The 15,248-nt window shown below is 32.7% G+C and overlaps 2 protein-coding genes and 1 pseudogene across 2 annotated transcripts; 2 read left to right on the top strand and 1 right to left on the bottom strand.

The window, feature by feature from the left end:
• The first annotated feature begins 3,262 nt into the window (after positions 1-3,262).
• On the top strand, positions 3,263-5,516 carry LOC122594078 (uncharacterized protein C24B11.05-like). The gene is made up of 9 exons (XM_043766551.1): positions 3,263-3,367; positions 3,910-3,993; positions 4,131-4,196; positions 4,309-4,406; positions 4,492-4,529; positions 4,619-4,706; positions 4,798-5,064; positions 5,148-5,213; positions 5,299-5,516. Exons 2-9 carry the CDS (start codon positions 3,930-3,932, stop codon positions 5,452-5,454), a joined length of 843 nt encoding a protein of 280 aa, XP_043622486.1. The 5' UTR covers positions 3,263-3,367; positions 3,910-3,929; the 3' UTR covers positions 5,455-5,516.
• Positions 5,517-5,910: 394 nt separating this feature from the next.
• Positions 5,911-6,091, top strand: LOC122594714 (annotated as a pseudogene).
• Positions 6,092-7,151: 1,060 nt separating this feature from the next.
• LOC122592973 (uncharacterized protein C24B11.05-like) lies at positions 7,152-9,629 on the bottom strand. The gene is made up of 8 exons (XM_043765306.1): positions 9,525-9,629; positions 8,631-8,703; positions 8,455-8,520; positions 8,190-8,325; positions 8,019-8,106; positions 7,650-7,901; positions 7,495-7,560; positions 7,152-7,407 (listed from the first exon to the last, which is right to left on the bottom strand). The coding sequence occupies exons 2-8, from the start codon at positions 8,680-8,682 to the stop codon at positions 7,252-7,254; spliced, it is 816 nt and encodes a 271-aa protein (XP_043621241.1). The 5' UTR covers positions 8,683-8,703; positions 9,525-9,629; the 3' UTR covers positions 7,152-7,251.
• Between the last annotated feature and the right edge of the window lie 5,619 nt (positions 9,630-15,248).

The following is a 15,248-nucleotide window of genomic DNA, read 5'->3' as shown; positions in this document are numbered from 1 at the left end:
GTGTCATATATTAAAAACGATCGATTATTTAGATTTTGGCATGTTTTCTTCAAGAGTATATATAATACAACTAGTTTTCAGACCCGTCCAATGGAAGTCTTAAAATATACATATATCAAAGGTAAATGTCAAAATAATAAATAAAAAGACAAGTGAAAAATAACAAAACATGAACAAAACAAATTTAAAAGAATAAACTTTTTCGTAGAAGAAAAAGAAGTAATAATCAAATTACAATTGACAATAAACTAAACTAAAAAAGATGAAAAATGACAATAACATAACAATTCAATATAAATAATAAACAAATACGAATAAAATATCAAAAATAAAATTAATGTGATATAAAAAAAGCGTATTTATTTAGCGAAAAATTTATGGAACTTGATTTGTTATTAAAGATAGGAAGGAGAGGAGCAATATCAATGAGAATGATTAATAAAATTTTTGGTTGTATGTATAATAGTTTTTAAAGAAGGGTAATTGAATGGTAATTGTATATATATTTATTAGGAAAGTTTAATGATACTATATATCTTTAAAAAATTTAAAAAGATTTTTTTTTATAGAAAAAGATTTATGATATAGTTTTAAATATAGTTATCTATTTAATAAGCAAATAAATTTTTTTGATAATATAAAAAAAATGAGAAAGCTAGAATAAATAAGAGAGAGTTTTAAGCTTAAAAAAGAATTTTAAAAGGTGTCAAATATATCATCAACCTCAGCTATTAGTTTCTTCAACTCGCTTTCGGTTTGAAATGTTTGGTACTGTGAGAACATCAAGTGTTGTATATTAAAAAATTCGATCGATTATTTAGATTTTGGCATGTTTCTCCAAGAGCATATATAATACAATAATATTTATTAATTGAAGTACTAAAGTTAAAGTGTTGACGACTCTAGCTAGTATGATTTAGCTAATGTGTATAATGTATTTTACTTCAATTTTATAGTTGAAAACCTGAAGATACCCCTGTCACTTATTCATAATATCCTTATAAGAGATTTCAACCACTCATTTTTCGCTTTATCTTCAAATCTTAACCACTCATTTTTCTCTCTACTCCATAAATCAATTTATTTCTCTAATTTATTTAAAAATGAGTGAAAATAAATACATTTGATTTACGTAAGTGATTTAGATAATCTTAAGAACTCATTTACTACTACACATGTTACAACTAACGAGAGAAAACACTCGCGCCATTGAGTTTATTACATGTTGAAGAAACTCAAAAATGAAGATGTAAATGTAAAATAGAGATATATATAATATATGGGGATAACATATGTACAGTTGGCGGTATATATGTTGGGTACTGCATAGATAATATTCATGGGGCATTATTGTGTATTTATAAAATTTAAAGGTTTAATTTGTAACATTCTTTAAAAATTTTGTGTATGGCCGGGAGTACTTAATATTGGGTACAACTACTGTATCCATCATTTCCCCATAGTATATGGGGATAACATATGTATAGTGGGCAATACATATGTTGGGGACTGCATAAATAATATTCAAGGGGCATTATTATGTATTTATAAAATTTAAATGTTTAATTTGTAACATCCTTTAAAAATTTTGTGTATGGCCGTACTTAATATTGGGTATACTTTTCAGAAAATTTTGATTTTTTTTGCTGTGTATATAGAAGACTTAAATTTGATATAGATATCTTATAAGGGATAATGACCTGTGGATGTAGTGAACTATGACAAAATGTTTATGTTATGTATTGATTTAATCGGGGGTGTAACGAACTTACCAAAACTGTCTAAGTGATGCATGTTACCGGGTAATCTACAGGTAGCCGGTTACCATCCAAAGGGATAATAACCTGTGAATGTAGTGAACTATGACAAAATGTTTATGTTATGTATTGATCTAATCGGGGGTCTATGTTATGTAATGAACTTACCAAAACTGTCTAAGTGATGAATGTTATTTATTGTTTCCAACTCCTCCCGAGTATTTGAGAACTGGTATTTGCTTGTTTCCATTTAGTTATTTATTAATATCCCGAAAAGAGAAATGATGAATTCTGAGGTCAAGGGGATTTGATCTTTTCAACTTTAGGCTTGTAATGCGTTCTTCTAAGTTTGTTGTTTTGTTGCTTTAACTAAAATCTAGCAATTAGTTATTCTTTCCCATTTCAATTCTAAGTTATGCTTCAAAAAGCCATGTAAGAATACGTCCCCTAGTCTCTCATTGTTTGTTTGTGTGGTTTGTATATATATACCCTTAGATTTGTGTGTCAATGTGTATATGTTTGAGAATATATGTAGTGATTGGTTTCAGGTTCTTGACCTTATAAGAGATCGTAATCTTCAAATGCGATTTTAATTTTTGAGATCTTTGATTTTTTGGTATATGATTGTGTTAGGGTTGATCGGAAAAATGGGGGAGTTGGTGGCGACCAGAAGATAGAAGGTGTTTACAGTTTTTATATAATTACATAACTTATATACATATATGTTTCCATAACTTATATTTATTTATACGAGCATGGTACCCGTACGTTGCGACGGATATCATGGACGACGGTGGCCGGGTATTGGTGATGATGGACGACAACGGTGGTTATTCACAGAAATAAAGGGGGTGTGTATTGTTTTGGTATACCATAAGAAAGAATATTTTGTGTGTGTTGTTTTGGAGAGTGAAAGATAGAATGAGGATATTTATGTTTTGTTTTAAGGGAAAGGGTAAAAGAGTAAAATCGCATGTCCCAAACTTGTAAACTTTTCAACACCCCATATAACTTTTAATAGGGAGTATAGAAGTATAGATATGTTAAATGAATAAATTAATTATTAAGATTAAAAAATTGGTGACCAGCTTTAGCCTGTAACATGCATCCCTTAGACAGTTTTGGTAAGTTCGTTACATAACATAGACCTCCGATTAGATCAATACACAACATAGATATTTGTCATAGTTCACTATATCCACAGGTCATTAACCCATCTTATAATGATGTTAAGTAGTACATATATTTTTAGATAAATCACATTGAACTTAAAAAAAAAATAGAAATGTCAATTCTTCTCAGTAGCATTATTTAAGATGAAATGAGAGTAGTGTAATTTTTTTATACATAAAGAAAATATAAGAAACAAATAACTGACTAATTTATGTTTTGCAGTATTATTAAGAGGGAGCTAGCCAACCCAAATCGACTACTCGTGTTGAGCCGCCCATTAAAATATAGAGCTTGCATAACACATTTTACCGCGTTGCAACTTCTTTCTTCAGTTCCCAAACACTTTCTATAAATACAATCCCCATTTCAACTCTCAGTTTCATTCATTCATCCTCTTAATCCGTTTTCCGTACCCACATTTCTAATCTTTGGTCCCCGTAAGTACATGTTTATTGAGTTTCATGTTTAGGATTTTTGTTTAACGATTACGATAAACTGTTGTTAGATTATAAATTTACTCGTTACATTTATTTGATAAACTTTGAGTTTACTCGTCGACGCGAATAATTTCTTTTTAGATTATTAACTCAAGATGAATGAGTTTGGGTATACTTTTAGTTTATATACGAGTTCCTTTTCAGAGCACAAAAAGCAGTCAAAATGATTTACTTGGGTTGTCTATTGATTTAAAAATTTTAGTTTTGGTTTCTTGATGATTAATCAGATTGAGTGCTCTGTATATGGGGAGTGATATATCTACAACAATTTTTGGTTATCTACAACAATGCGTGCTTCACACAATTGTACACTGCGCAGTAAAATATGTATTTTTGTTGTAGATGGCTAAAAGATGTTGTAGATATATGTGGGGAATTTTTTGGCTTTTTCATAGACAACATAATACTGCTTAGTTATAACAACAAATAAAACATTTACATTTTGGACTGTTAAGTATTTCATCACTGATATGCTTGTGCAGGTTTGACACATTTATTCAAAATGGAATACGAAAATGGATACCAGCAACAGATCTCAGTGTCAAAATATGAATGCCTCCTCTTTGGTAAAACCTCTATACATCATTTTAATTTTTTAGACGAATCATTTTAATTTTTTAGACGAATCGTATTTCCTAAAATTAATCAAGATTTTTCATATTGTACTAATCTTCAATGGAACTGTCCTTGTATGAATTCTTAGATGTTGATGATACCCTGTATCCTTTTAGCTCTGGGTTGTCTACACAATGCACCAAAAATATCAGAGGTATTACCTATATGTGTGAACCTTTATTTATTTGACATTTTATCGATATACATAATTGATAGAAAGTATACAGAATAAACATCTTACCGCTGTTACATACATACATATATAGAGTACATGGTGAAGCATCTGGATATCGATGAAAGTAAAGTCCCGGAAGTCTGTGCTCAACTCTACAGAGATTACGGGACAACTATGGCTGGTCTTCGGGTATGGTATTTATGTTAAAGCATGAACCTTTCGTAATATAGTATTGTGTCTTTAAAATTAAACCAACAAATTGTTATCTGTGCAGGCTTTTGGCTATAATTTCGACTATGATGAGTACCATAGGTACTTATAAATCTTCACTTTTTAAAATTTTTTGCTTCTTTAAAGTAACTTTAAAATCTGATAGTATTATGATATTGGTGATTTTACAGTATTGTCCATGGAAGATTGCCCTATGAATATCTTAAACCCGACCCAGTTCTTAGAAGTCTTTTACATAGCTTGCCCATAAGGAAAGTGGTAAGCTTTTGGGTCTTTTTTTCGATTGATAAAGCCCTTTATGGTGTTTTTGTAGAGACTATGTATCAAAATGCTGTATTGTCTTTGACAGATTTTCTCAAATGCAAATGAGGCCCACGTCGCCGAAGTCCTTAAACGTCTTAGATTGGAGGACTGCTTTGATGATGTCATATGTTTTGAGACTCTAAATCCTAAAAACCAAGTAAATGACACTGATGCTCCTAAGAATATTGTTATCGGAGATGACAATGATAGTGAACCGACTGTTTCACTTCCCGAGAGTCCTATTGTTTGTAAGCCATTTGAAAATGCTTTTCAGCAGGCCTTCCGCATCGCAAACATTAACCCTCATAAAACTGTAAGTTATCTTAATGGCACACAAACTGAAATCATCAAATGGGCAGAACAATTATCTCACACCTTTACTTATTTCCATTTCAGTTGTTCTTTGATGACAGTATACGCAATATACAAACATCAAAACTCATGGGCCTCAGCACTGTGTTAGTAAGTCAATTCTGATATAAGCATAAAGTTTTGATACTTACCATAGCCGAATATCGTATTTACTACTTCTTGTTGATGTAAACAGGTTGGGTCGTCACAACGTAAACAAGGGGTGGATTACGCTTTAGAGAGCATCCACAATATCAGGGAAGCACTGCCAGAGCTATGGGAACCGGTTAACAAGTCCAGAGACGTTGGATTATCACAAAAGATTGCAATCGAGACTCCTGTGGAAGCATAACTGTACTTTTGTTTTCATGTGTAATAGTCCATATCAATAATTCAAGTCTAGTTCTTACTATATTTGTTGTGTAAATTGTAGTACCCACATTAAAAGCTCAATATGTTTAAATTATAGTCATGACTCTATAAGTCGGTATGTGTAAGTCATATATTTCAAAATGGTTCAAAATTGTGTTACTAGCTCCAATGGTATAATGGTAACAAAGAACTTTTTATGTTAATTGTTACCTGTATCTAACTATCTATAATAAAAGTTTTATCCATGGCATACTTCAATTGTTCATAATCTTAAAGTCAAAATTCATAATATAAGATCTTCTGAATTGCATCCATTGGTAGGAGCGTGCGACCAGCAGAGAAAATTATTTAGATGTGTTTCACATAGGCACAAGGAAGAAGAAAAAAGAGAACTGGTGAGTAGCACCAAGATGCAAGGCCTATGAAGATGTAAAGCATACCTTTCTCGGCCTTTTGGCCAAGATCAAGTGTAGTAGTGTCCTTAGTATCTGATGCCTCACCTAACATAATCTTATTTTTTATGGGGAGAGGCCCATCAGAATAGCTTGCTACCGCCTACTGGGTTCTTTGGGCGTCGCCTTGGTGTTGCACTACTGTCTTGGCTTGGCGTTCCCCTCCACTATTAGTTTTTTTTTAGTTGCCCATCTTGTTTAGATTTCATTAATTTGAACCTAACCTGTATTGAATTCCGATGTGGCAAAAATCATGAACAAGAAAAATGGCTTAAAGGTTATGCTGAAGTGTCCAATAAGTTCATATGACCACCAATGAACCCCAGTTGTACCGCCATCATGTGACCACATTAGTCCACCAGTAATGAAGGTTGTATGCCACAGTTTTGAAACTTACCAAAGGCAAGTGGAGAAATTATATCTTGTGGACCATGTGTGAAAATGATGAGTAACCGTATGAGTTATATGCGGTGTGCACACTCTAGGTAGCCCCTTACCTTTTTTCTTTTTAATAAGTTCATATGACCTCATCAAGAGGAATAAATATCTATGTAAACTTTACTTATTTTCGTATAGTTTTGTTGTGATTTGAATTGTTAACTTTATAGACGAACCTAACTTAATTTATAAACTTTTACAAGCCACATATGTCTCTGAGTTCATATTTTAAGTGACCACTTTACCATCATTCCCAAATTATCGGCTTAATCAGTATAATTAACATTCAGATGCAGGTTACTAGCTCCCAGTTGAACGTTTTTTACAAAACCAAAATATTACCATTTGATAATTTCTTGACTATTAACTGCAAAATTGAAGACAATATAGATGCTAAAATGTTAAAGTTGCCAAAAAGACAATATGAGCCGATCCCATTAAAATGTTTCTATCAGTCAACTATTTTCAGACCACTTCCAAACGCGCCAAACTATCTGTTGTCGGAAGTGACCTTAAGTACGACGTACTTAATTCTTGATATTATAACTTGCTTGAAGTCTTCTGTTGAGTAAACTTACAAAATTTTAAAAAGCATACAGATGGAGTGGTTATAAAGGCTTTGTTGATGCAAGATATCCATCTTAAGTAGAAAAGAAAAAGAACCATGATTCAAGGATCCCTTTTCGGCCCCAAACGCTGAGCCAACACAACCTAAACAAATTCAGGCTACATTTTATGTATTCTTAACTCAAAACTATAATTTAAACAACTAATAAGTCAACACAAAGAGTAAGAACCAGAGTTGTATCATTGAAGAAAATACAGTTACACGTGAAGATTCGAAATGTTGAACCATATGAGGTTAGAAGTATAACACAGTTATGGATCTAGGCATTAACAGGAGTCTCGATTGCAACTTTTTGTGCACGAGGAACATATGTTGACTTGTTGACCGACTCCCATAGTTCTGGCAATGCTTCCCTTATGTTGTGAATGCTCTCTAAAGCATAGTCTACCCCTTTTTTACGCTGTGATGACCCAATCTGTTTGCACCCACACGAAACACGACAAAAGATGTTAGCAACAGCAACTATATATCAGGTTTTATATTTATAGCAGAAGCAACTTACCAACACAGTACTGAGACCCGTGAGTTTTGCAGTTTGTAAATTGCGTAAACTGTCATCAAAGAATAACTGAAATACAAGTATTTAATTGTGAGATCAACAAGAAAAAATGACTCCCTAATTATGACCATTTTAAAATTTCTTCAAAGAGAACTTACGGTTTTATGAGGGTTAATATTTGCCATCTGGAAAGCCTGTTCAAAAGCGTTTTCAAATGGTTTGCAGACAATAGGACTCTTTGGTAGTAAAGCAACGGTTTCATTGTCATTATCTCCTATAGCAGAACTTTTAGGAGTATCAGTGGGTTTAGGGTTCAAAGACTCGAAACAAATAACATCATCAAAGCAATCTTCCAATCCAAGCCGGCCGAGAACTTCAGCCACATGTGCCTCGTTTGCATTTGAGAAAATCTGTGAAACACACGACGGCACGTTAATAAAATCAGCTTTTTGCAGAAAACATTCAAGTGTGTGTGTGTGTGTGTGTGTGTTATAACTTATAAGTCCAAAAGGTAGTTGAAAACTTACCACTTTCCTAATGGGCAAACTATGTAAAAGACTTCTGAGAACATGATCAGGCTTGAGATATTCATAAGGCAATCTCCCATGGACAAAACTATCATTCACAATGTATATAATAACATCAGAGTTTGTGGCTTTTGTATAACATGATTAAAAGGAAAATAGAAGATTAAGTACCTATGATAGTCATCATGGTCGAATTCATAGCCAATAGCCCGAAGACCAGCCATTGTTGTCCCATAGTCCCTATAGAGTTGAGCACACATATCCGGAACTTTGCTTTCCTCGACATTAAGCTTATTCACCATATACTCTAAAATCACATTTGAGTAACAAGCAAGAAAAGTTAATTCCCTTTAGTTGTACACTCTAACAAATACAAGATGATACCAAAAAATAAAATAAAAGTACATAAATGAAAAACAAAGCAGTAATTCGATACCAATGATGTTCTTGGTGCATTGTGCAGACAACCCAGAGCTAAAAGGATAGAGAGTATCATCGACATCTAAAAGGCCAAAAACGTATGGCAAGGTTAGTGCAATTTACAAAACTTGACCGATATATTTAGGGTCATAAACATCTAAAATTAACACATTTGAAAAATTATAGCCTTACCGAAGAGAAGGCATTCATATTTGGATTCTTGAAACTGTTGTTCGAATTCCATTATGAACTTACTTGAAAAAATCTATGAAAAGTCAAACAAAAAATAATCAATAATTAGGAATTCGAACATAACCAAAAAATAAAGGGGGAGATTTTTTTGACTGCAGAAATACACTCAAGATGTATATAGAAGTACAGAACATACAAATGGAATACAAAAGTATACATTGCCTCTCAAATAACAATCCAAAAAAGATGGCCTTTTCTTTTGTTTTCATATCAAAATATATTTATAATTTTGTCTGAACTCAAAACTAAAACCACAAGTAACCTCTTTATATTTGGTCACCACAACCTCTTGATTGATTGATGGATCATAAGCCTGCTAGACCCACCCTTTTTAGTAATGTGACAAATACTTAAAAAGTAATTTCCAAGAGCAAAGGTGATAACAAGAAATTTGACATAAGCTTAAAAAAAAAAAAAAAAAAATCCATTTGATCCAACCAGGCCATGAAAATAAGAAACCAAGATTAAGGAAACCTTATGTCATTTACCACTCTCCCTAACATATTCCCATTTTATTGGATTTGACCATAGAGTAGATAGTTACAAAACATATATACATATAGGGGTTTGCTAGTGCGTTTATACATTTACCATGAAAATCAGGGACGGACTTTTAATATGGAAGGTATAAGTTTTTTTTATGCACGTTAAATACAGCCCTTTAACATTTCCCATATGTATATGATAAAACATTGAATCCAACTTACTTGCATTTATGTTTAACAGTAATTTCAAACAACACCACTAACACTACATTCATATCATTCATGTCAAATTATCAAAATATAATAATCATGTATACATGAAAAAGATTATAAGATAAGATGAACTTACTTGCAAGAGATCGAGAAAATAATGAAGCGAAACGTATGAATGTGGGTTTTTTGTAATGTAATGTAAAAAGGAAGAAGAAGAAGAAGAAGAAGAAGAAGGCGAATGAGAATAATGTGAAAGGTGGGTAATGGAGTATTTATATTGGGTTACAACAGAATCAAATAAAGGCAGAAAAAGAAAGAAAGAAAGGTTTGATGTTTAAATAATGGAGGAAGGCAACTATATTAAATCAAAGGAAAGGAAAGCGACACGAACTCTCTCGCTGTAACGTGCCGAGACTTCTGGAAGCTTATTAATTTTGATCGACACCATTTTTCTTACATTGATAGTACTATTACAAGTATTTTTCTTACATAAGTTACAACTTTAATAACTAGAAAGAAATAAAAATCGGATGAAACCCCTAACTATCATTAATGGGTTATTAGTTGTTCAGTACTTTGGAATAACCTTTAACTCATAAATGAATGACACTCATAATCGATTACATTAATCAAACTTCTTTTTTTTTTTTTTTTCAAGTGAATTTTACCTCAGACGATGTGTGTTAATCGCACAATGAAAGGGTTTCGCACTAAGCGGATCTTAAATAGTCTTTTCCATCATACCACCTCCTTAATTGGAAAATACCGTCGATGAGAATCTACCAAGGCTCGAACTCAAGACCTTAAGGTAAACTCCCCGGGGCCCCGCATAAGAGGTTTTAACCGAGTGGTTACATTGATCAAACTAATAATATACTTTTTTTTAAAATAAAAGTTTTTCTATTTAGGTTATTATTATTGACTCAGATCCAAAGTATCTAAACCTCATTGGCATCACAGAGTGACTTTTATTCTTTTCTTTTTGAGCAACACGTTATACGCTCTTTACTGAATAGCGTGAAATTTTCATTTTTTATATATAACGTGTGTTTCTTGAATAGAAATATAGTACGACTCTTTTATATATAGAGTAATAAAAAAGGAACAAAAAATAGTCAAAATTTCTTTTGTGCACTCGCATTTGTTAGCATGATGACTATTCATGTCCACACACGTGGAGGTTTGACAATGAGACATATCATTGATGCATTCAACTACTTTTACATAAACATAAAAAACAAATTACATGTGAGGAGCATACTAATATATATCTCATTTTCATGACTCATAACTAATTTATATCATGAGGTTGGGTATTATAAAACAAGTATTGAAGAAAAATAAATAGAATAAAATCTTCATCCTTAGATTATGAATAAACTGATGCACAAAGATTCACAAAACATTTGATTTACAATGATTTTCATGATGCACGGTGATTTTCAGTATACAAAAACCTATTCTTTTATTTGTTTTACTTTAATACTTTATTTTATTTTACCTAAGTTCTTTATATTATGAGATTAATATTATTTATATGCTATTATATTAACAAACAAATATTTCTAACCCAATCAAACAACTTTGCAGTCTTGTTCTACCTACCCAAAAAAATCGATTAAGATCAGGTCTTCTAAATTCTAATTAACAAATAATCTGGAAGGATAGGATGTTGAGATTGGACCTTTGGAAGTCTTATGATTCAATTCAAGCAGAGGCACTTTGACACATTTGAAGGCTGTCGCCTACGACTAGACTGTAGTCAAATATTATCATACATTTTCATGTGTATTCATACATTTCTAACTTTCAAAATAGCATAACAATTTTACTATCTTTTAAGAAAACCAAGAAGATATTGTTAAGACTAGTAGAAGTAGAAGGTTAAGAGAATACCCCACTTACATGAGGGAAATTCCCCCATTCTCTTAAAGTAGGACATTTCTTTATAAGGCATTCCTCTTTTTTTTTTAAATCTTTATATATAAACAATCTAAATAAACATAATGATAAATACAAAATTTGAATATTAACAGATATTTTTTCATTATAAGGCATTCCTCTTTTTTTCTTTTAATCTTTATATATAAACAATCTAAATAAACATAAAGATAAATACAAAATTTGAATATTAACAAATATTTTTGAATAGTAACGGCTAGTTTTCAAAATCTTCTTTTTTCCTTGTAAATATTTTCATTCCCTCATTTCAAAAACACACTACACAATTCTCAAATTCCAGAAAACACACACACAACTCAAGCAATGAACTCTGGACGAGGAAGAGCACACGATCAAGCAATCCGTCCTATCGAACAATCACAATCCGCACGAGGCAGAGGACGAGGCAGAGCACGCGGCCAAGCAATTCGTTCTCCCATCCGGTCGCTACTTGGACGAGGAAGACAAGGCCAAGCAAGTAGTCAACCGCAACCTCAACATCAACCATTGCATCCACGTCGTCTCGAATTCAACCTGTCAATAGGATTTTCAATCCACCCGCACTTGCAACAGCCAAACGACTTAACTGACAAAGAATTGATCGAACGAGGTATAGGATTCTACCATGGCTCAAACCCAAAACGGACTAAGGCCATGTGCTCCAGGTAAGACCCGAATTCAATCGGACGGCAGACCCGAAAGATATGAGACCGATCTCGGTGAAGAATACGCAAACAAATTTGAAACGGAATCAGGTGATTATTACTATGAATACCAGCGCCGTAATGACGGTGACAGTAACATTTCATCGACCGATTTCGTTTATGGTTGGCGTTAATTATTTTTATTTAAGTTTTAATTTGTCCTAATGTTTAAGTTTTATATAATGTTTTAATTTTCTGTAATGTTTTCAGTTGAATGTAATGTTTTCAATTAAATGTAATGTTTTAAAATAACTAAAATACATATATATTAAAAAAAAATAGCTAAAACATAGATATATTATATAAAATAACTAAAACATATATAGATAAAATCATTAAAACATCTTCGATAAAGTCACATAAGTTTTGGACTTGTTCGTAACAAGTCCCACTCTGTGATGTAGTGAAAAAGTTTACCATACATATGTCTATACTCATTTAAAGCATCTTCAATTTGCGCCTCGTTGGCTCCATTGTTCATACGAGTGAAGATTTGGTTGAAAGAGTAAATTGATCTGTGCATATGGTGCCATTTTGCACACAAACTATCACTGTTCCTTTGCACATCCGGTTGGTTCTCTAGATTAACAAACACTTCCCTTATCCTGTCCAAAATGTTCTTTGTTGTTGGTAATTCGCTACATTCGGGTCTTCCGTCACCTCGAGCCAAACTTTGGCTAAATTCATTTCCTCATATCTAGTCCAAGCCATTTTCGGTTGGGAGTATAAAATGAAAGAAAGAATGAAGGAAATAAGAACGAGGAGAAGAAAATGAAGTAAAGTGGTTATTTTTTATTTTTTATTTTTATAGATTTTAGGGTTTAAAAATAAATAAATTAATAAATAATAAGCAAACGGTCAAAAAAAATAGGAAAAGGACAAGAAGGCTGGAGCGTTCCATTTGGGACTGGGCACACGTTTATATCCCCCCGGGGCCGATAAGGGGTGTTCTGGCTGAAAAAAGGGAATGGGATGAGATATACCTCACAGTCTAAGCATTCCTCGAAACTTTGTGTGTGTTTTTTCAATGAGGCATTTACTTTTTAACGAACAGAGTATTTTTAATTATTTTAACCATTGTGATATTTTTGTCACTAGGTTTTTGTTTTTATTTAGTTCAAAGTATTAGTATTATATATAAATTATCTTATGAACAAAGGTGTAGTGTCTAATCTTGTTGATCGATAAGTTTAGGGGTTAGTTGACAAAATTTGATAAGGAATTTTGACCAATCAAAATGCGCCATGTATACACAATAAAGCAAAAATGTGCCAAAACTTTTCAGTGGTGCCAAAGCTTACCAAAACTATTTAAATCGGAAATATCAAAACATGAACAAAATTTGTTAAAGTTATCGGAAAGCATAAACGTAAAAATATTTTTGTAAACAACTTTGGGCTCTAAAATTGGGGATCAAGAATTCGGAAGTCGAAGACACCATGACTGCTAACCCCGAAGGTCCACCCCGCCAAGATACGTTCGAGTCCCATTTTTACGAACATATTTATCATCAACGCCTATTCAACATAAAACCGACAACTTAATTGTTCAACGATATCATCACCGGCAGTAACACCATGTTTTCCGGTCACTATTGCTTTAATGGAAAAAAAACGGCAACTAGATGGGAATAAAGATTCTGGCAATGCCAACGCAATATTAACACTACCAAGTTAATGACATAGTAATTAACAACAATATTAAGCAACAAATATGCATAAACACTAACATATAAGCATATAAAAGCACTAGCAATAACATATAGTAGCAGCAGTTACCGGAAACCTAAAAAAAATGGCCACCGAAAAATATTAACATAAAGCAGTAGGAGTAGCCGACAATGAAATGAAACCTCCAAACAAGGAGATGTGAACGGATGCAAGAAGATGCAAACCTCCAAAACAAACCACCTTGAAAACTCCCAAATAGTGAAAACATGGTTCACTGGAAAAGTACAAAAGGGTTTCAAATCTCGTCGGAATAGTAAGGGTATCCATAGAGGAGAATCGACAAATCGGTTCTGGTATCGATTACGGCAATAGAAGCCCTGAAAACACAGTATTGACCTCAAAATCGAAAACCGCAATTTATAAATTAGGTTTTTGACGAAAACTTGCTTAGCACTACAACCGAGAAGAATATTGTCACATAGCACGCTCTCAATGTTTACAAGCATCGGCACCATAGAGCCGATATATATAACCGATGTTATTTACCATTTTGTTTGTGCCGGAGAAGATGGTGTAAGGCAACAGAAGTGTTGAAATGTGCCGATGAAAAAAACCGAAAAAAAACGCGATTACACTCTTGCCCAGTTGCCCGTTACTTTCCAATGAGAATTCAATTAGGATATTCTAGATTTAAAAGACAGAGAATTTATTTAATAAAACTAGAAATATTCAGTACATATGTTTACATCGAATAAAAGGAATGTGATATAAGGTAATATTATCTCATATACAAAACATTATTAATTTGTACTTATACATTATGCATAAATACATAAATAGGTTATACTTTTTGTTTATGGAAATCAAATTTTATACCACCTCCCCACTTAAAAAAAAGCTACCTCGGATTCTCGGAATCTCGGATCGGACACAATTTCTGTTCATATAAGCAAATGAATTCCACTTGGGCTTCTAAAATTTCTTGGTATTAGGAACGGTCATCTCTATTAATGACACATCGGACCACATAATGTCAATTGTAACTGGGCTTAGCCAATCATGTATAGCTTAACTGGTCTCGGTTTTATCTAAGGTATTGAGTTTGATCTTTAGGGATGACAAATCTTGAGGTTTTTCCCTCCGAATAATTTTAAGGGCTCATAGTCAATATCTTGTTGTTTAAGGTATGTATAAGACTTCACCATTATACGGTAAGGTTTCTCTGATGTTGTATACTGACTGAATGTTCAAAAAGGAAATTGTAACTGGCTTATTGGGGAGGCTGTTATCTCTGCGACTCTGCCACTGGTTCACTCAATCACCCCTTTATACATATCTTGTCACACATAAATTGTTTCGTATGTATGTGATCTTATATTGGCAAAATACTACACACAACTATACTAAATAACAGACAGGATATTGTTGTATAATGTACCAATAATGTTGTTTAGAAATTATTGTGTTTTGGTAAATGTTGGTATACAGTTGGATGACATTGTATCGACTAGAACTAGATGCAACTTTTTTATAATTGAGGTGTCA

Source organism: Erigeron canadensis, chromosome 3 (genome assembly GCF_010389155.1).
Source record: "Erigeron canadensis isolate Cc75 chromosome 3, C_canadensis_v1, whole genome shotgun sequence".
In the NCBI taxonomy this organism is placed as follows: domain Eukaryota; kingdom Viridiplantae; phylum Streptophyta; class Magnoliopsida; order Asterales; family Asteraceae; genus Erigeron; species Erigeron canadensis.
The sequence above is the reverse complement of the archived record's forward strand: the minus strand, read 5'-3'. Positions and strand labels throughout refer to the sequence as shown.